General features: G+C 57.4%; 1 protein-coding gene across 1 annotated transcript in view; it reads left to right on the forward strand.

Moving 5' to 3' along the window:
- Positions 1-20,175, forward strand: part of NKAIN1 (sodium/potassium transporting ATPase interacting 1) — a 38,370-nt gene extending 18,195 nt beyond the window's left edge. Inside the window, exons 2-7 of the mRNA XM_032987540.2 lie at positions 8,777-8,914; positions 9,117-9,197; positions 11,442-11,639; positions 12,436-12,496; positions 15,203-15,284; positions 18,317-20,175. Coding sequence (XP_032843431.1) covers positions 8,777-8,914; positions 9,117-9,197; positions 11,442-11,639; positions 12,436-12,496; positions 15,203-15,284; positions 18,317-18,326 — 570 coding nt within the window. The 3' untranslated portion in view covers positions 18,327-20,175. The remainder of the gene's footprint in view (positions 1-8,776; positions 8,915-9,116; positions 9,198-11,441; positions 11,640-12,435; positions 12,497-15,202; positions 15,285-18,316) is intronic.
- Positions 20,176-20,571: the final 396 nt, after the last annotated feature.

Here is a 20,571-nt window from a genome sequence, read left to right on the forward strand (position 1 = left end):
CAGCGGTGTTTGCACCTTCTTAATAGTCAATTCGCTCGCTCGCCATTCATTTAAATCGCAGCCAATTTCCCTAAGTGGAGATGGGCAACTCATGGGGACCGCAGGATGAAAACGCCTCCGTCGGCTCCTCAGGCTCCCCAGGAGCAGGTGAAGGCACTGGAAGAGGAAAACTCAGCAAAGTGCCTTAAACTGCTTCAAATCGAGGGATTTCAGGGCGCGGGTGAGCCTGCGAGGGGGCACTCGGGTGCTGTGGGGACTCAGGGTGGGGATGTGGGGCCCCGTAGCATCCTTTGGGGCTGGGAGCTGGGCTTTGCTTTCCCTCCCAGGGATGGGGGCAGGATCCGGCCGGCCCCTGGGAGCCCCAGTGAGCTTCGATAGCCCCAACGATGCTCCATCTGCTGTGGGGACACCCAGCCCTGGGGGCTGCAAGGAATGTCCCTTACGGGGACCAAGAGCATCACAAGGGACAGGAGCATCTGGGCATCCACTAGCAGGCCGGTTCCTGCCCTGCAGCTCTGCCCAGGGGGTGTTTTTTCCTAAACCCCAACATTTTCTTTTGATCAAAACTCCTAGAAACGGGGTATTTCTGCCTCAAACAACCAGGATGGGCTCAGTGGCAGGGAGAGAGATGCTCTCACAGCATCTTTGGACGCAACGCAGAGGGGAATTTGAGGTGGAATGAAAACCCCAAATCTCTTCGAAATGCAGCGAAATGAAAAGTTAAATCCCCGGCGAGCCCCAGGCATATGGTGTTCGGGAAAAAATCACCCGGCTGAAGGATAATAACCCATCGGGGGGTAACGAAGCCCCGCTCAGCTCCTGCCACACCGCAGCACGGAGGGGAGGGCAGAGGGTTTATTTGAGCCCGACGCGCAGATGCTGCTGCTGAGCTCAAGGGCAGCCGGCAGCCCGGAGGAGCATCCTGCCTGCTCTGCCTGCTCTGGCCTTGCCAGCACCAACAAAAAACACAGCTGGATTGTCAGGGCTTTTCAATCTTTGGGGAGGGAGAATATTTTCGGGGGGGGGAACATCCCTTTTGTTCTGGGAAGGAGCCTTTTCCCACCTATTTTTTTCCCCTTTCTGGAAAAAAATCAGGGAGGGAATATCCCCTTCCCCTGCCCACGTGCCTTGGTGAAGATTCTCAAAAGGGCAACAGGCAGGTTTGCTCCTGCCTTCAAATGTCAGAGCCACATCCCCAGGGAGCCAGCAGCAGAAAAGCTGCCGTTTCAGTAGTGGGGAAAAAAAAAATCCCCTAAAATCCCCTAAAAATCCCCCTTTCCCCAGCTTCTATTCTCAGGATTGGCTGGGAGGAGATTCTGGCTCCTGGTACATCAACCCCCCATAATCTGGAGCAAGACCCCATGTGCTCGGGGATGCTGGGTGCACCGCTTTGGTGCTTGAGAATCCCCCCGCTGCAGGGTGTCCCGTTTGGGGGTTCAGCCCTCTGCCCCCTCCCTGCCCACGGCGGGGTCCCCCGGGGGGTCCCGGCTCCTGTGTCCTGGCTGGCAGTGGGGGCTGTGCCAGGCTGCTTCCAAATTGGCCGAAAATTAGGCAGTGACACCCACGCACCCTGTGCTGGTGATGGGGTGTGATGTGCAGGCAGGCAGTGCATGCAGTCAGAACATAAGTGCTGGCAGGACATATGTGCAGGCAGGACATACGTGCAGGCAGGACATATGTGCTGGGAGGACATATGTGCAGGCAGGACATACGTGCAGGCAGGCCATATGTGCAGGCAGGACATACGTGCAGGCAGGACATACATGCAGGCAGGCCATACGTGCAGGCAGGACATACGTGCAGGCAGGCCATATGTGCAGGCAGGACATACATGCAGGCAGGCCATACGTGCAGGCAGGATATATGTGCAGGCAGGACATACATGCAGGCAGGACATACATGCAGGCAGGCCATACGTGCAGGCAGGCCATACGTGCAGGCAGGACATACGTGCAGGCAGGCCATATGTGCAGGCAGGACATACATGCAGGCAGGCCATACGTGCAGGCAGGCCATACGTGCAGGCAGGCCATACGTGCAGGCAGGACATACGTGCAGGCAGGCCATACGTGCAGGCAGGACATACATGCAGGCAGGCCATACGTGCAGGCAGGACATACATGCAGGCAGGCCATATGTGCAGGCAGGCCATACGTGCAGGCAGGCCATACGTGCAGGCTGGCCATGAGCGCCCACATGCTGCCGCTGCCTCTCTTCCCCCGCACGCGCAGCCCACAGGCTCTGGGCAGCAGTTTTGTCTCCTGGGCCCAGCCTGGATCTGGGAATCCCGACCCCGGCTCACCCCAAGGGTCACCGTCCTCCGGGGGTGGAGGTTGAGATTGGGGAAAAGGGGATTTGTAGGCAATTTCCTCTCCCACCACCAAACTCGCATCTTTTCTGCTGCTGTCTCTCTGGGATGTGGCTGTGACATTTGCAGACAGGAGAAACCTGCTCATCGAGGGTTTTAATAAAGCCACACAAGCAGGGAAAGGGGACATTCCCTCCCTGATTTTTCCTAGAAAGGGGAAAAAAATAGATGGGAAGAGTTTCCATCACAGAAGTAAGGGATGTTCCCTCCCCAGAATGTGTTTTGCCCAAGTACTAAAAATGTGCAAACCCCTTTTTCTGCCCCAAAATGGTCCAGCTGGAGCAGCAGCAATTGGGAGAAGGTTGGGATGGGGAAGGGCACGTGGTGGCCTGGCTGGGGCTGACCCCATGGACAGAGGGACAGGGTGACCAGCATCACCCTGCGTGAATTAATGGGGCTGGACCCCTACGCCACCGTGCCCACCCCCACGTCACCAGTGCCCCACATGCTCTGGATGCCAGGGTTCCCCCGCGGGGATGTCAGGGACAGGGGGCTTTTATTTAAAAGCAATTAAATACATAATCATGTACCCGGAAAAATCACTGCCTGGGCATGGGGGGTGGCACGGCTTGAGATGCAGCTGGGGGACGGGGGGGGGGGTTGCTGCTCCATGTCCCCAGGCACAACTCCCTGCCTGCTGCACCCCTGGGGTGCTGGTGCACCTTGGGGTGATGCTCAGGGGGCTTCGGACTGGGTGAGGGCACGGAGAGCAGCAGGGATGTCCCCAAAACATCACCCAGCGTGAAGCTATGGGGCTCTGCAGCTCTGGGGGGGGGGCCCAGGGAGAGACAGGAGGGACCAGCCCCGCACAGATGCTTGTGAGTGTGCAAGATGGAGTGGGGGCTGTCCCCGGCTGCCCCAGGAGCTGCAGCCCTCCACATCGAGCTCTCGTCTCTCTTCACCCATTAATTATTGAGGCTTTGGGAATGCGATAATATATTTATGCATCTGTGTCAGCAAACTTGTCATCCCCATCACAGCCGAGGCAAGCGTGGGGAGGGGGGCAGTGCTGCCTCCCCCATGGAGCCCATGGGGACCAGGGGCTGCAGCCGGGCCAGCGTCCTCACCCTGGGTCCTGGTGACACGAGTGTCACCTCCTCTGGGCACTGCAGGAGGAGGACATGGGTAAATCATCCCTGCAATCGCCAGGACTGTGGAGCACCCAAACGTGTGCCCTGAGGTCACTTGTGTCCACAGATGGCCATGTTCTCATGTCCCTTTGGTTTTGGTGGTAATTAAAGTGGGTTTTGGACAAATGTCTAAGAGCCATCAGGTGTGACAGATATGAGGGGAGGATCTGCTGCCAAATCCTGCTTCCACAAATCCCTGGCAGGCTCAGGGGCTGGGGAGGAGCGTGGTGTCTTCAGCCTGTCCCCAGTGGGGATGGCGGGACAAGGGATGGCCCCAGACCGTGCTGGGACTTCATGGCCACCCTGCAGATGTGGTGTCCGTCTTGCTGTGCAGTAGAAGTACTCGGTCCCTGCAGGCAGCCTGTCTGCTGCCATGTTACCGAGCGGGGCAGGGTTGGTTTTATCTCAAAAATAGAGGGTGAGATACAGTAAGAGGTGTACTGCACCCCCCCACACCTTATCTTTAAATTGGAGAGATGTGGCTTTGATAGATAGACCGGTAGATGGTTACGGAGTTGGCTGGTTGGTTGTGTCCAAAGAGTTGCAGTCAACGGCTCAGTGTCCAGGTGCAGATGGGTAACAAGTGTTGTCCCCCAAGGGTCTGTTTTGGGGCCAGTACTGTTTAATATCTTTATCAGTGACAGTGGAATGGAATGCACCCTCGGCAAGTCTGCAGAAGACACCAAGCTGAGTGGGGCAGCTGATGTGCTGGGGGGACGGGATGCTGTCCAGAGGGACCTGGACAGGCTGCAGGAGTGGCCTGAAGTTCAACCAGGCCAAGTACCAGGTCCTGCGCCTGTGCCAGTACAGACTGGGGGATGGATGGGATTGAGAGCAGCCCTGCCAAGAAGGACTTGGGGGTACTGGTGGGTGAAAAGCTGGAGATGACCCGGCAATGGGCGCTCACAGCCCAGAGAGCCAACTGTCTTCTGGGCTGCATCAAAAGAAGCTTGGCCAACAGGTCGAGGGAGGGGATTCTGCCCCTCCATGCCCCTCTGGTGAGACCCTCTATTGGAGCAGGTCCAGAAGAGGCCATGGAAATGTCCCAAGGGTTGAAACACCTTCCTTGCGGAGAAAGTCTGAGTTGGGGCTGTTCAGCCTGGAGAAGGGAAGGCTCTGGGCAGACCTTCTTGCGGTCTTTCAATATATAAAGGGGGCTTACAAGAAAGATGGAGAGAGACTTTTCACCAGGGCCTGTAGGGACAAGACAAGAGGCAATGATTTCAAACTGGAAGAAGGTAGGGTTAGACTGGACACGGGGAAGAAATGTTGTGTGATGAGAGTGGTGAGACACTGGTACAGGTTGCCCAAAGAAGTTGTGGATGTGCCATCCCTGGAAGTGTTCAAGATCAGGTTGGACAGAGCTTTGAGCACCCTGAAAGATACTCAAAAGATACCTGTGCCCATGGCAGTGGGGGTGGCTTAGATGATCTTTGAAGGTCCCTTCCAACCCCACCCATTCTGTGATTCTATATTGGAAGTGTTCAAGGTCAGGTTGGAGGGGGTTTTGACAAGCCTGATCTAGCAGAAGATATCCCTACACATGGCAGTGGGGTTGGACTAGATGGTTTTGAAGGTCCCTCCAACCAAACCCATCCTGTGATTCTCTGATTCCAAAAGAGCAAAAATGGCAGCTGCTGGGCAAGAAGATTTCTGTTCTAATACTACAGCGGGTTGGAGAGTTCTGGGTCGGGGATGCTCGCCCCAGGGCCCAAAGTTGCCCAGATGGGTTGCAGAAGGGATTTCCAACCTCAAAATATAAAATCTGGTGTAGATGAGACATGGGTGAAGGTGGTCCCTGGTGTCTGTGAAATCCTCCCGGCACAGCTGGAGCAGGGTTCATCTCTCCCATCCTTGTCATAGGAATTAAAAAGGACTGGGAAAACCCTACCAGGTAACGGGATGGGTCTGAGGAAGGTGAAGGTGCCATAACCAAGTGGTGATTTGGAGACAGGTGAGCTCCTTTCTACCTGAATTTGGTGCCAGCGCCCCTAAAAAAATCCCATTTTCCTTCAGCTCTGCCTCACTGGTTCTGCCTGCCCAGAGCCCCTGGGCTGAGCGCTGGCAGCCCCCTGTCCCCAAGGGGCTGCACACACGTCCCCTCCTGCTGTGGTCCTCCCCGGGGGCCGCCGCGCACTGATGGAGCCCGGTCTGTGTCTCGCCTGCTTCGATTTCTTGATTAAAATAAAATCATTGCAGGCAACACGTTTCAATTAGTAGGACTCTGGTGCGCGCCTGCCCCTGACTAATTGATATGATTTGCTGCAAAGGGAACTTTTGGGGCCGATCGATAAACTAGAGAGTGTTTAATTAAGAGGGAGCCCTAAAACTCATTGCATTGATTGGCTGCAGGTTTATCTTAATTAGCAGTGGGATGGTGTGTGGTTCCCCGCCCTGCACCCCCAGGAGCATCACAGCTTCCCTGGCAGAGCTGAAAGGGGGAGAGCACAGTGTTAATGGGGGTGGGACATTAATGGGGCTGTTATTAGCATGAGAAATAGTCCTTACAGGGGGAGGACAGCCTGGGGAGGATGCTCTGAGCTCTACAAGTCACCTAGGTTTGGGGGGGGGGGGGGGGGGGGGGGGAAGAGGTTGGATGCTGCTGGTCCCTGTGTTGCTCGGAGGTTTCTTGCAGAATGTGCTGAGAGCTTGCAGAGCCCCTGGCTGCGCTTGCAAGCGATGCCGAGCCCCGTGGCCGGGCTCACCCACTGCTCTCACTTCATTCAGAGCTGCTGGTGGTGAACGGCTGGTGGTGGCTGCCTGAATAAGTCTGGGTGTCTTGAAGTTTGCTGCCGGGGGACATCTCGCCCCCAAAGGATTGGGTGAGGATGCTGGACCAGCCTGAGGTCTGCAGCGAGCGAGTGGCAAGAAGTGTTTGGAGCAAGCCAGGAGCATCAGCCTGAGCCGACTGCCAAGCCTGTGCCACCCACTCCCCCTGGAGTGTGACTGTGCCTCAGTTTCCCCACTCGTGAAACCTGGTATAAGGCTGCTGCCCTGCCCTTGGGATGCCCTTGGCACTTTGCAGGTGGTGAATGCCGGGGGAGCTGCAGCCACAGACTCACCGCATTTGTGCTGTGTCTCTGTATTTTCCTTAACTTTAAGCAGGATCTGACGAGGCTGAAAAAAACCCCAAGATTTGCTTTTTGCGCAAAGGGAATATGCTTAAAGAACAGTCACACAAAGCAGCATTTTATCTGCCAGGGTGGCTCCGGCAGCAGTTTTTGGTGCAGTTAGTAGCCCTCATTTGTCTGCAGGAAGACTGTGTTTTTTGTCATTAATTTTGCTTCTTCTTGGGATGAAGAAGGCTTTGGTTCAACCAGGCTCTTCTCAGCTCCTTCTCCTTCAGCCTATCCTGGCTTGATGGGCTGGAATTGAGGAGCCATGCAGGTGCAAGCACATCTCTCCGGCTCCATGGGATGCTCTCAGAGACTCTTCCGAGCCCCCTCCCTCAGCTCAGAGGCTCAGCGGTACCCAAAAGTCACAGCCTTCGCATCCAGCTCCTGCTAAGCAGCATTGTCAACAGCCACCAGATCGATGGATGGCTATAAAACCCCAAGCACCATGCTCCTTGTATCATTTATTATTTACATTTCTCAATTTAAAAGATTTACAGCCCAGTTGTAAGTATTTCCAAAGGCTGTTTCCTCAGAGTGTTTAAATAGCGTGGAAGTGAATTAAGCTTCAATGCAAACAGCCTCGGTCCAGGCCCTGCAGGTCCTGGGGCTGCCCGGGCTCAGCTGCTTCTTGCCTTTGCATCGCTTTTAATTGAAACTGGGGTCCTGCGGTCACAGATCCAGCAGATCCTATCCAGGGAGTAGCGTAGGGAATGGGATATCACGGTCCTCAGCTCTGCCTTTGGCTTTCCAACCACTGGCAGGATGGTGCTGGGCTAAAATAGCCATTAATTAGATCCCTTGCTAAGCCAATTCAATGAGTGTGTGATACTTTATGGATGGGGAAACTGAGGCACAGCTGGCCATTGCACACACAGATATGTTAGCCATGGCTCGTCTCACGAAACACCTAGGGAAGGACCTTTGCCAGCTCATTTATTTTCCCTCTGTAATTGGGACACATTAAGTTGGGCTGGATGGCCAGGGATGCTGCGGGGCCCCGGGGCAGCCCTGCAGCTGTAACCCCCCATGGGAGCGTCAGGGAGCACCAGGATGGAGCTCCCCTAAACCCGGATCACCCAGGGAAGCTGCTGGTGAACAGTGGGGGGATGCAAAGCCCATTTTCTCCTGCAGTTTTCAGAATAAACTCTCACTTCTCTGCCGAGAGGCATTGCACTGGGAGGGGAAACTGAGGCGCAGTGCTGCAGGGAGGACTCGGGGCCCCAGAGCTCACAGGGTTTATCAGGTGAATCTGGGGCATCACAAAAAGTGATGAGACAGGGCTGGGCTGTCAAAAAGATAAATGTAAAGAGGTTTTTAGGTTTGCAAGGCTGCTGGAGACACAGCTCCCTGCAGCCCTGTCCCTGCACCCTCAGGGACTGTGGCATCCGACACACCCTGAAGTTGCCTAAAAGTTCCCTAAAAAACCATAAAACCATAGCTGCCCCAAATCTCCATTCTGTAACTTAAAACCATCAGCGAATACTCCAGTGCTCCCACCTCACCTTTGCTACCACCTTTCTTTAAACTAATCCTGTAATTAAGAGTAATAGACCCCGAGCTGGTAGCAAATAGAGCCATAAATAAACACTGGGGTAACAGGCAGATCACACCAGCTACTGTCTCTAATTTTGTGTGCCATGCGATTTATTAAGCTGCATTACATCCTTATTTATGGATTACAAATGATAACAGCAATCAAAATCCTATAGTGTTAAATGGGCTGGCACGCAATGAGCTGGCCAGGGTGGGCAGAAAAATCACTTGCAAAAATACCAGGGGACCCCATACACGACCTGAACAGGTTTTCCCCTGGACGAGCTGAGCTCAGGGATAAACCCATCCTGGAGGGTGATTTTCAGCAGTACCTGAGACCTGAAAAATGGGGAAACTGAGGCACAGAGCGTGTTGGTGGGGCGACAAGCTGACATTTCCTTGCTTTCCCCTTCTCATCTCCAAGTATTCCTAATAGCTCCTCGCTCGCCATGATGCATACACCCACCTCCAGCCGATGCATCACGCAGATGTTTCAACCTATTGCAACTAATTATCCATGGGATTTCCCATTAATTACTGGCTGCTCTTTGCCTTTAGCATCCCAGGAGTTGCTGTGGTGACTGATGCCCTGCTTTAATACCTGCAACCCCTCCTTTGTTCTGTTGCAGGTAGCGGCGCTGGAGAGGCAGATCTTTGATTTCCTGGGCTACCAGTGGGCACCAATCCTGGCTAATTTTTTACACATCATGGCTGTTATTTTGGGTATTTTTGGGACCATCCAGTACAGATCCAAATACCTCATGATGGTAGGTACTGCCATGGATACTGCTCCCTGTGCCTGGGGGCAGCAATGTCACCCCTGGGAATGGTTCAGCTCCAGGTCCCTTCCCTTCCCGTACCCAAAGCCAAATCCCTGTCGGTCGGGCGGGATCCAGTGAGGGGGGCAGAGGGGGGATGGACTGGGGGGGTGTCTGCGTGGCGTGGCGTGACCAGCTCTCTTCTTGGCAGTACGCGGTGTGGCTGGTGCTGTGGGTTGGCTGGAACGCCTTCATCATCTGCTTCTACCTGGAAGTCGGACGCTTATCGCAGGTAACCCACCCCCCCCCACCTGCCTCCTCTTCCTCCATCCCTTCCTCCCCATCTTCCCATCCTTCCTGCTGTCCTTCCTCTTCCTTCCCCTGCTCCACAGCTCTGACTGCTCTGACTGGTGGTAAAGCACCCGCCTGGGTGCTGGGGGAGCCTCCCTGGGGGCTCCCAGCTGCAGCACCAAGCATGTGTGGGATGGACAGACGGATGGTTCAGGCCAAGGAGGCATTGGTGGGGGGAGCTTCAAAGTGGGAGAGGAAAATTAATGAGGCTGACGAGTTGGGAATTGCAGGGCACTCGTTAATCACCAACGTGCTCTCAGCGCTGCCGGGTTTTATGGGGTGCAGAAACCGGATGGCACCGTTTCCTAATGTGCCAACGAGGAGATAAAGTAGAGAAGGGACATGGGGACTGGGGACGAGTGATGATGGGAAAGTTTGGGGCAGGGTCTCCAGCAGCTCAGCTTGCAGTGCAGGCAGGGATGGGCAAGGGAGGGGTGTGAAGAAGAGGAGACCCTCCTGTTGCAGGTTCCCAATTTTCTGGGGTCTTCTGGGGCTCTGTAAGTGCCGCTTGGCCTCAGAGCACTCAGCAGTGACATGAGAGCGGCTGCACATCATTAATGGCTTTGAAAAGTCACCCAGTGGTGATGGGGGTGAGGATGTGAGTGGGGCCGTGCATCTCCATGTCTCTCCGCCCCACCCTGCGCTGATCAATCATAGCTCTTGCACAAAAAAAAAAAAAAAAAAAAAGCAAAGCTTAATGTAGTGACAGCGCATCGCGGGGTGGTTTGGGCATCCTCAGCCACAGTTGGGGTACCCGTGCTGAGGACGTGCCCTGCTCTGGCACCCTGCTCCCGGCTCTGAGGACGCCGTCCCCTGTGCTGTGCTCGGGGCATCACAGAGCGCTCGGGGAAACAGGCTCGGGCTCACTCCGTGGCTGCCCACAGTGGGGAAAAAGGGCATGTTGGGGGGCCTGATGGGTGAAACCATCTTCTCATGTTGCTACAGGTCATGTGAGACTCTTCTAAAAAGCTGAAATGCTGGATACGTGCAGCAGGCACGGGGGATGCAATCAGGGAGGATTTACTCCCACTGAGTGTTTTCGGTGGAAATCCCCAATCTCTCAGTGACGCTGCAATAACAGAACACCCCCTCTTTGTGCTTCCCAGCACCAAAACCCACATCCTTTGGTTTTAGAAACCAAACCCCACTTTCTTTCTATTTTTTCCACCCCCACCCACAAAAATCTTTTACTCCCAGATCGGTGATTTCCTGCAAAGGATGCTCAGTGGGTTTCCCAGCCCCCTGCAGACCCATGGGCTGGCGGTGCAGAGGGGGGCTGGGAGGACCCTCCGTGGGGTGGGCGCTCACCCAGCTGTGCCAGGAGGACCCTCCGTGGGGTGGGCGCTCACCCAGCTGTGCTGCTGCTGCCTGCAGGAGCCCTGTGCGGGGGCTGCATCCCAGCCTGTGCAGTCCCCATCTCCCTGCCACATCCACGATGCCAGATTCCATCGGCATCGAACATGCCACGGTGTGTCCTGGGAATGAGCCCAGGGGCTTAGCCTTACACGAGCCTGCTATGGGGAGGGGGGCACGGGCAGGGGCTGGGGGATTAGCTCTGCATTTTATCCCACCCCGGTGACGGCCCGCAGCCGTGCCTTGCAGCGGGGGGGGGGGGGGGGGGGGCTGCTGCCCACTGCACTGCCCCCTCAGAGCTGCTGGAGATGAAACAGGGAGACCCCCAAAGCCTGGTAATGGGCTTACCAGGAAGGGACGTACATGAACGATGCCCCTGCAAGGCTCCATGGGCACCCTGAAACCCCAGGGGAAGCAGAGGGGATCACCCTGCATCCCTGGATCGTGCTGGCAGGGTGATCCCATGGTCCCAACTCTCAGGATGCAGCTAGCAGCATCACAAGCGTTTGCTTCCCTGCCTCAAGGCCAAACTGCTGCACTGGTGACTGTTCCATGACATCCGTGATGTCACCTGGGCATCACCAGTGCGCCTGGGTGCTGCTTGACCAAACGGTCCATGATGGTGTTGTGGGAGGAAGCCACAAACCCTGCAGACACTGGCTGCGGGTTGGGGAGATGCAGGGGTTTGTTGGTCACGCTGCAATAGCATGGTCTGGGTGGGGAGATGCTTGTGGAGCATCCTTGGGCTGGAAAAGCCCATTTTCTGTCCACCTCCTCTGCAAAGAACCTCAGATCCACGGTCTGTGCCTCCTTCCCTGCTCTCCTCCCACAGGACCGAGACTTCATCATGACCTTCAATACCTCACTGCACCGCTCGTGGTGGATGGAGAACGGGCCGGGCTGCCTGGTGACGCCGGTGATGAACTCCAACCTGGCACCCGAGGACCATCACGTCATCACGGTCAGCGGCTGCCTGCTCGACTACCAGTACATCGAGGTAGTGAGCAGTGCCACGCAGATATTCCTGGCGGTAAGGGCACCTTTCCTCATCCCGAATTGTGAAGCGATAGAGGGGGGGATGATGGAGAGAGGGACCAGGGTGGGCAGAGCTATTGTGGTGCAGCTGGAGATGTCCCACCGTGCCATCACATCGGTGCCCGTTTATAGCATCAGGGGTGGTGGTGGCTCAGGGCTGGGAAGAGAGGAGCAGACAGAGCCCATGCTAGCACCCCGGGGGTGCTGCCTGTCCCCAAACCCAGCAAGGTGTGTGCTGGATGCTGCAGGAATTGGGGGGTTCTCGGTGTAACACCCCCAGGAGCGTTGCTGGAGTGTGAGCCAGCGGGATGTGCCGCTTGCTGGAAGGGGAGGGTGACTGTCTCACCCCGTGGGGCGGTGGGAAGGGGACGTACCTGGATGCAAAGCTCCTGAGCCTCGAGCAGCTGCAAGAAAATAAACTTTAAAGGGAATTGGGGTCCAGAGCAGCTGCCATGCACCCACCAAACGGGCACCCAGTGCTGCATGGGGCTCAGCACTCTCTGCGCTGCTGCCCCAGTGTGATGCCAGCCCATCTCCCCCAGGAGCCACCACCGTTTTTCCCCCAGTGCAGCTGAAACCATCTGACCATGCTGCCTCCCAAACCAGCACCCAGACCCACCGGAGATGGGGTCCAGCACCACAGCATCCCTGCTTCTGCCCAGGGTCCCCCCCAGGATGCTCCCAGGCATCCACCTCGCAGCACCAGCCTCCATCCCCTCACCACCACCGTGCTGGTCACGGTGCCCATCACCCCCATGACCGACTTCGCTCTGCCGGCTTTTGTTTTGCAGCTCTTTGGCTTCGTCTATGCCTGCTACGTCAGCAAAGTGTTCCTGGAGGAAGAAGACAGCTGTAAGTGCTTTTGCTCTCAGTCACGGGGGAAAGAAAGCCACAGCATTGCAAAATGGCCTCGGCTGATGCCAGCCAGCACCTTGCCGGGGCAGCAGCTCCCGGTTGGGGATGAAGGAGCGATGCCTGGGTTGCAGGCAGGTGAAGGGACGGATCCCTTTCGGCGGGGCGTTTGTCCCATTTGTCCATCCCTGAGGAGGCAGACGCTCTGGGGGTGTGATGTGCCACCCTGTGCCACCAGTGGGCCCCCCCTGTCAGCCTCGGGGAGGGTGCTGCAGCCTGGCCAGGGCTGGGAGACGAGGAGGAGAGGGACAGCGAGCCCTGAGCTGCCGCATCTCCCACGGGACTGCAGCACTCACAACCTGATGCGGGTGCAGGAATGGGACCGGTTTCGTCCAACACGTGGGGTTGGGCTTCATCCTCTCACCAGCCCATGAAGAGGCTGAGATGGTCCCCAGTGCCCAGTCCCTGGTCCCCACACTGGCATCACGGCACCGAGCCCAGTGCCCGCTGCAGCCGGGATGCTCATCCCTGTGCGTGGCTGCTCAGGGGTGGGTTTGGGGCTGACATCACTCTCACTGCTCCCTGCTGACCCGAATTCAGAGCACCTCCTCCAGGAGAGAACATCTCTCCCAAGTCCCTGGTCTGGTGTGGCAGTGAGGAGAATCACCCTTGCTGGAAAGAGCTGCCTCCACGCCCTGATAAATTCATGGCAAATGCTCCTCCCGGTGCGGATCTGGCCCCATGGGGGCTGTGGAAGAACCATCCTCCCCACTCCCAGCACCAGCCATCACCTGCCTCCCCCTTTCAACAGCCACCTGGGGCTTGGGGATGATGAAATGAGAAATATTGTGTCCCCCTGGCCAGCATCCCCATGAACAGTGGGGTGGCAGAGCCCTCCTCCCCACCTCCAGGGTTTTCACCCCAAAAGAGGGGGAAATCCAGCAATTTAAGCGAAGTTACAGGCTCATTTTTATAAAATCTATATCGCGCTTTCCGATCTGACAACGATCCCTGCAAACGCCCCTCCGGAAGCGCTGAGCACCCCAGCCCCAATTAACCAGGTGGTTAAGGCTGTAGCCATCCAGCCGCATTAAATGCTCATCTGCCATTAATTAATTCGCGCCAGCTGGCAGCTCCCGGCAGCCAACCGCAGGCAGGGATGTGCCGCAACCGCCGGCGCGGCAAAAGCCACCCAGATGCGCTCAGCACCGGGCTCCTTCCCCGCAGCAGCGGGATCAGCATCTCTGCCCGCGCCACGGACCCAGAAATTCACCCAGCCCAGCCCAGGAGATGCTGGGGTTCAGCATCCCCACATTTTTCCCCCTCCGCTGCCAGGAACTGGTGTAGCGGAAAAGGAAAATCTCCGTGTGAAATTGGACACTGCCTGCGGTAATAACTTGTTTCTGTACCCAGGGAGCTGGCAAAGGGGTTTATCTACCGCCGCCGGCTTTGAAGCGTGTTTGCATTCAAACAAACTCTTGCATTCAATACACTTTTAATATTAATGCTGCTGGAGCCCAAGATTCAAATGCATCTTTTTTAATGGAATATCTTATTAGATTTAGAAATGGATGGATGGCGTCAAAATTGAGAGCTGGCTGAATATTAAGTCGGGAAGATAAATATGCTGGGAGAACTGGGCTCCCCACTCGAGCTCACTGCTGTTCCTTGGACACCCGGGTGTGAACCCACCCAGATCACAGCTCCGTGGGGGTGAATATATTGGTTTTAGGGAGATGGGTCATGCTACGGCTCCTGTAACGGCTTGGATACCCCAGCCTGGCTGTGCGTGGTGCCTCTTCCTGGCCTGGCTGAGCAGCCACTGGCTGGGCCCGTGGGAGGGCTTCGGTCTCGGGGCACACAGGATGGCCGTGGGAAATGTTGGGGTACCCTCAGCCACCCACAGCTCCCGCTGCATCCAGCCGGGATGAAGGGCTGGGATCCGCTGCTCTGGTCCCTCCAGAGTGCCGGCGGGCTCGCTGAGCGAGCGCTGGGCTCTGCCGGCCGGAGGGGGATGAACCGCCCGGCTGGAAATCACAGCCGTGAAAACTGATATATTGGTGCCTGCAATTCCCCTAAATGACAGGCTTTAAACGAGATGTAATTCCCCCATAATTCTTCTTAAATGCCCACTCTGGAGACAATGATAGGGTAATTTTACCCACTTTGTCCAGCCTGCGACGCAAAGGCTGTTGTGGTGAGAAGAGAGCCGCAGGGATCTCTGCAAGTCAGTCGGGCTCCTTTCCTCTGTTTCTTGCTGGCGTTTTCCTGGGATGCTGCCATGACCTGGGATGCTGCTGGGACCCCGGATGCTGCCACAACCTGGGATTCAGCATTTCCCCAGGATGCTGTGGTGACCTGGGATGCTGCAACGACCCGGGATGTTGTGGCGTCCCGAAATGTTGCAGCAACCCAGGATGCTGGGGTGACCTGGGACGCTGCGTGTCCCCAGGATGCTGCGGTGACCCGGGATGCTCCTGCATACTGAGATGTTGCATTTCCCTGGGTTGCTGTGGTGACCAGGGATGCTGCGCTTCCCCGGGATGCAGCTGCAAGCTGTGATGCTGCAGTTCCCTGGGATGCCGTGGGAACTTGGGATGCTGCATGACCCACGGGTGCCACTGGGGTGGGGGGGGGGGGGGGGGACAGAGAAATTGCCCTGCTGCCCTCCCCAGCTCACCTCGCTGCTCTCCCCACTCTCCCCAGTCGACTTCATTGGCGGGTTTGACTCCTACGGCTACCAGGCGCCACAGAAGACGTCACACCTACAGCTACAGCCGCTCTACACGTGAGTCCGTGCCAGGGAAAGCCTTGGGGATGCTCGGGGGGCTCAGGGGTGCAGGAGCCCCTCCAAGGTGCCTCGTCACACCATCATAACCCAAAAGATTTGGGTCTGTGAGTCCTCTCAGCCTCAGTATAAAGCCCAGAGGCTCTGGCGAGGCTGGAGCTGGGCAGTTTTAGGGGGGATCGTGCCTTGTTTTGCTTTTTGCTGCTTTTTGTTTGCTGAGCCTCAACACGCTGGAGCTGCCTGGGGGGAGAAGCAGCTCTTCAGATAAGTGCAGCTGACTTTTTTTTTTTCCTCTCCCTTGCCCATTAAGCTTAACTAGATAAACGCTCAAATGAGATAAGGCTGCAAAATCTAAAGGGATTAGCCTCGTGCAGGCTTTGCTGGATGCCAAAAATTAATTATATTTTAAGCCTTCTATGCAAACTCAAGGGCACGCCATGCAATTAGAGATGCAATGAGGGGGCTGCAGTGGAACAAATGCATTTGTGACATTGCTCGGCCCTCCCTGGGTGTTTGGGCACAGTCTCTTGTGTGCCTGCCCTGGTGCATGGGGGCGGATGAGCACCCATGGGTGCTGTGTATCCCACACCAAGCTAGTCCTTCCCCATGAGCCCCCCAGCCCTCCCGGGGTGAATGGGGGATGGCAGGACGGGAGCTGCCTGGGATGGGGACGTGGATGGTGGCACTAGTGTTTCACCATGGTGTCACCCTGGGGTGGGAGCGGTGCCAGCACCCACACCCTGGGGATTGATGTGGGTGTCCTGCCCTCCCCAAACTGGCTGTCCCCCCCCCGGGGGGGACCCAGGAGAGCGTTTTCCCACAGATGGGACATGTCCCACGGGTGGTGTCCACCAGGGAACCCCGTCAGCCCTGCCTTGGTGGGACAGCGCAAAGCCACTGTGGCAAAGACGGGCAGTGGGGAGGGCAGGGACTGGGGGGAGCCCTGCCTGACCCCCCCCCACCACCACCTGCAGCTTCCAGCAGCATGGGGGGAGCACGGCGGGGTGCCAGAGGGCTGCTGTGGGCCCAGTGCTCCCTGACAGCTGCAGGATGAGTGCTGAGAACGGCAGCATTTGGGGATATGGGCAGGAATATCAATTTTAGGGAGGGGAAATGTCAATTTTAGATATACAGGAGACCCAAAAGCTGATGGCGGAGAAACTCAGTGCTGAGATACCAGGGTGGGGGAGACCTCAGCGGGATGCAGAGGTGCAGGGGAAACCCCTCTCCTCCCTTACAAGATGTTTAACCTGATCCTGTATCGTCTGCAAAACCCAGCCCCCCTCCAGGGCTCCCCCAGCTGCCCAGGACCTGATTTGGGGTGATGGGGGGGGGTTGAGGTTGCATGGCTGGGGGGTAGGTTGTGTGAAGCCCCCCAGATACCAGAGCATCCCACCCTGAGGTGCTGCTGGGGCTGGTGCTGCCTCCGGCCTCGCTCCCTGCCTGCAGCACCCCGTGGGTGGGTGAACCCCAAAACCCTCCGTGGGCAGCGTGTGCTGGGGGCTGCCGGCTCTCACCCTGCCTGCCGGGCTGGCTCGGGCAGCACTCCTCGTCATTAGATTGCTTCCTAATTAATCAAGCTGACTTGGGCTTTCTGCAGGCAGGACCGAGGGGGGCTGGTCACAGCTGGGACCCTGCCACCACACTGCCAGCTCCCCCATGCCCACAGCCCTCTCCATCCCACCCCAGCAGCTCCTTAATAACCCACTACTTAATTAACGCTGCAAGCATTTACATCAAGGCGCCTGCATCACCCTGACAGCGGTGGCAGGTCGGGCTCATGGACTCAGGGGGACACACCCTGTACCCAGGGTGGGAGACACCGGGTCCTGCGGTGGCACGGTGACACCCGGGGGGGACCTGAGGGGGTGCTGGGTCAGTGGTAACCCCACCTCGGGGAGGGGGGCACCGGGGGGCTCGCTGCCACCCAGCATTGGTGAGAGGACATACAAGGTGCTGTCCTGGCTCAGTGGAGTGGATCTGTCCCCTTGTGTCCCCAGGGGCCAGCCGGGCAGGACAGAGAGGGGCTGTCATCCTGCCCTGAGAAATTAAAGCTCGTTCTGCAGTTACCAATTAGCTATAATTGGATTAATGGCGGGTGCAGGGGAGGGTTTCCACCCAGCGGGAGGAGAAGGATGTGCCACGCCAGCACCCGCTCCTCGTCCTCTTGGGTCCCTCCGGCCCGGCCAGCGTGGCAGTGGGTCCCCACATGTCACATCCCCCCCGCCCCGGGATGGGGGCTCTCACCTCCCAAACCCCTCTTGTAGCACATCAGGAAGGGGGGAAGCGCAGGCTGGGAGCTGGGAGCTGAGACCTGGGCAGTTGTGACAGGGGTGTGCGAGAGAGGGGGGGGTCTGCAGGAGGGGGGGGGGGGGGCCTGCAGGGGGGCCCCCTGTGCTGTCCCAGGGGGGATGCGAGGGGCTGTGTGTGTGGCCTGAGCCGGGGTCCGGCTCTCCCCACGCAGCGTAAACGTTCACAGGTACACACGAGGACAGACAGCAACGCCCGGGCGTGCGCGCACGTGCATGCACGCAGACCTGCCCGTGCACACACGCGTGTGCAGACACACATGCACATGCCTGCACACGCCTGCACACGTGCTCAGGGCGCAGCCAGGCCCCCAGACCCCACCAGCTGTTGCTGGGAGGCCACTGCCCACGGGGAGGGCTGGCAGCACGCTGGGGGGACGGGCAGCGTGTGCCCCCGCCGTGGGCAAGGGTCCTGGGCCCCTCCATGTCCCCTCTGTGCCGCAAGCAGCTGGGGACAGGTGGGCAGGACCCCCGATGTCACCGCGGGGGGGGACATCAACCCATTGGGGCTTGGTCCCAGTTGCTCTCTTACATTCCAGGGGGGTGAAACGAGGGCGGTGGCCATGTGAGAGCCACCTGGGGTCCCCCCCAGCGGGTCCCTGTCCCCTGGGATGGGCAGTTGGCAGCTGCCCGTGGCCGTGACTCCTCATCCCCGTGTGGGGACGCGGCCGTGGCACCTTCGCGGGCTCGCCCCAACCTCCCGCTCTCCTCTTCTCTCCCCAGATCTGGGTAACCTCCTCCTGCCCTGGATCCGGCCCGGCGTGGGAGCCAGAGGTGACAGGACCCCCCCCTAGAGCGAACTGTCCCACACCCGATGACACGAACCCTGGCGAGGGGGGGGACACGCAACTCTGAGCCACCCCGGTCCCCTCCTGCCTCCCCACACCCTGCAAGACCCCCGAAAACGGAGCCAGGAGCTGCACATCCACCCCACCCTGGATGCCTCCGAGCCCAAACCATCCACCTACAGCAGGATTGGGGCGGGGGGGGGGGGGGGAGGCTGGATACAGGGGGACCCCCCCAAGCCATGCCACCCCCTCAGGCTCCCACACCCTCCCTAGGATGGGGACACGGGGACACACGGGGAGGTGGCATCACTCGCCGGACACTGTTTTCTTCTGTTTCTCCCAGCCTGGTTTTTCCTTGGAGCAGCGGGGCCCTTCCCAGCGTGCCGGGCAGGAGCGGGATTGGGGCAAAAACCAGCCAGTTTGGAGCAAACTGGGACAGTGGCTGGGGGATAAACACCGTGTTGGGGACAGCAGGGCACAGGGAGCAGCTTCGTCCTTCGTAGGGTTGGGACGATTTCCTGAAACACAGGGTTTGGGAGTCGGGTTGGCCCTGAAAATGGGGGTTTTGGTCCCAGCCCCCCCAGTTGGTTGAAACAGCACCGAAGGGGCTCTGTCCGGGATGCTCCCCTCACTCTGAGGAGCTGGATCTGGCCATCAGCATCTTGACTCAACCTCCCGAAATCTGGGGACGTGGGGACTGAGCACCCCAAAATCCCCCTGCAAGCCCCCCCATCCTTCCCCATTTTGGGGGGATCTTGCTCAAATTTGGCAATACTGACGCTGCTTTTGACACAGTCTCTTTCTGGCTGTTTTAATGAATCTAATGAATGTTTTAGGTTGATTTTTTTTTTTTTTTTTTTTTTAAGTATTGGGGTTTTATTTTAAAGTGCCTGAGTAGACTCTGGCTGAGCACACCCCCCCCAGTGAGCCTGTGCTGGACCCCCCCCAACATTGACATCGTGCCTTCAGCCACGCTCTTCCCACCCCGGGGCTGCCCTGGGGCCCCCGGCCCCTTGCCCAGGGCTGGGGGGGAGCAGTTTGGTGCCTCTCTGATCCCCCCCCAGCCCCTCCATCCATTCGGGGGCCCGGTGGCAAATCCACCCATCGGGTTTGGTGGCAGAACAGGGGCGATGTTGGCACGTGGGGAATAATTATTTTGCAGGGGGTGAATGTGCAAGGTCTGTTGGGCAGCAATCACTTTGCAAAATGAAACGAGATGGGAATTAAAAACCTTGGAAGAAGCTGGAAGGAAAAAAGTAGTTTCATGAAACGTCTCAGCTCCCCCCAACCTCCTCGTTTTCCTTTCTTTCCCAGAGGTGGGATGCGGTTTCACCTGGCTCCCTGGATCTGGCCCCAAGCCCACCCTTTGTGTCTGGGAGCAGGGGAGATCACATGAATTTTGGATCCCAGACATGTTTCCTCCAGTCCGGGGGGGTTATTTGGGGATTTTTTTTGCACCCTGGAGTGATTTTTTTTTGTCCTTCCCAACAAGCAGCCGTGAAGTGCCAAGGACCGAAGCTGCCCGAGCCCAAACCCTGGGCAGGGGATGGGCTGCATCCCCCCGCCAGCCCCTCCACTGCCTCCAGCTAAGCTGCGAACTTTACAGGCAATAATTTTTCTGCCCTTTCCTCCTCTTTTTCCCAAGGAAAATAGTGGTTTTCAGGCAACGGATCCCCCCATTCCCTAAAACACATTCCTATCCCAAGCGCTGCCCAGCCCCAGGGACAGCAGCACCTCTGGGGTTTATTTTCTTCTCCAGGACCAAGGATGCTCTTGCTGACCCGCTGTGAGATGGATGGGATGGGATGGGATGGGATGGGATGGGATGGGATGGGATGGGATGGGATGGGATGGGATGGGACGGGATGGGCAGACATCTGCCTGCTCAAAACCCCTCTCAAACCCAGCAGGAAGCAGAAGGAAGAGCTTGCCATCATTTAAAACTCATTCACAAGAGCTTCCCTCCCTCCTGAGCTCAGCAGGAGCCAGGCACTGGTGCTCCGCGACCTTTTTTTTTTCTTTTCCGTTGGCTTGTTTTTATATAAGACTGTATTTGTAACGTGAACCGAGGATTTCTTTTCTATTCTGTAACTATAAAAGTTGAAGGAAAGTTTCACCCGATGGCTGTTCTGGTTTTGGGGTATTTCCCTTCCTTGTGCAGTTGAATTGATTAAAAAGTGGTGGGGTTTT

The sequence above is a fragment of the Tyto alba genome, unplaced genomic scaffold, assembly GCF_018691265.1.
Source record: "Tyto alba isolate M040663 unplaced genomic scaffold, T.alba_DEE_v4.0 Super-Scaffold_20, whole genome shotgun sequence".
Taxonomy (NCBI): domain Eukaryota; kingdom Metazoa; phylum Chordata; class Aves; order Strigiformes; family Tytonidae; genus Tyto; species Tyto alba.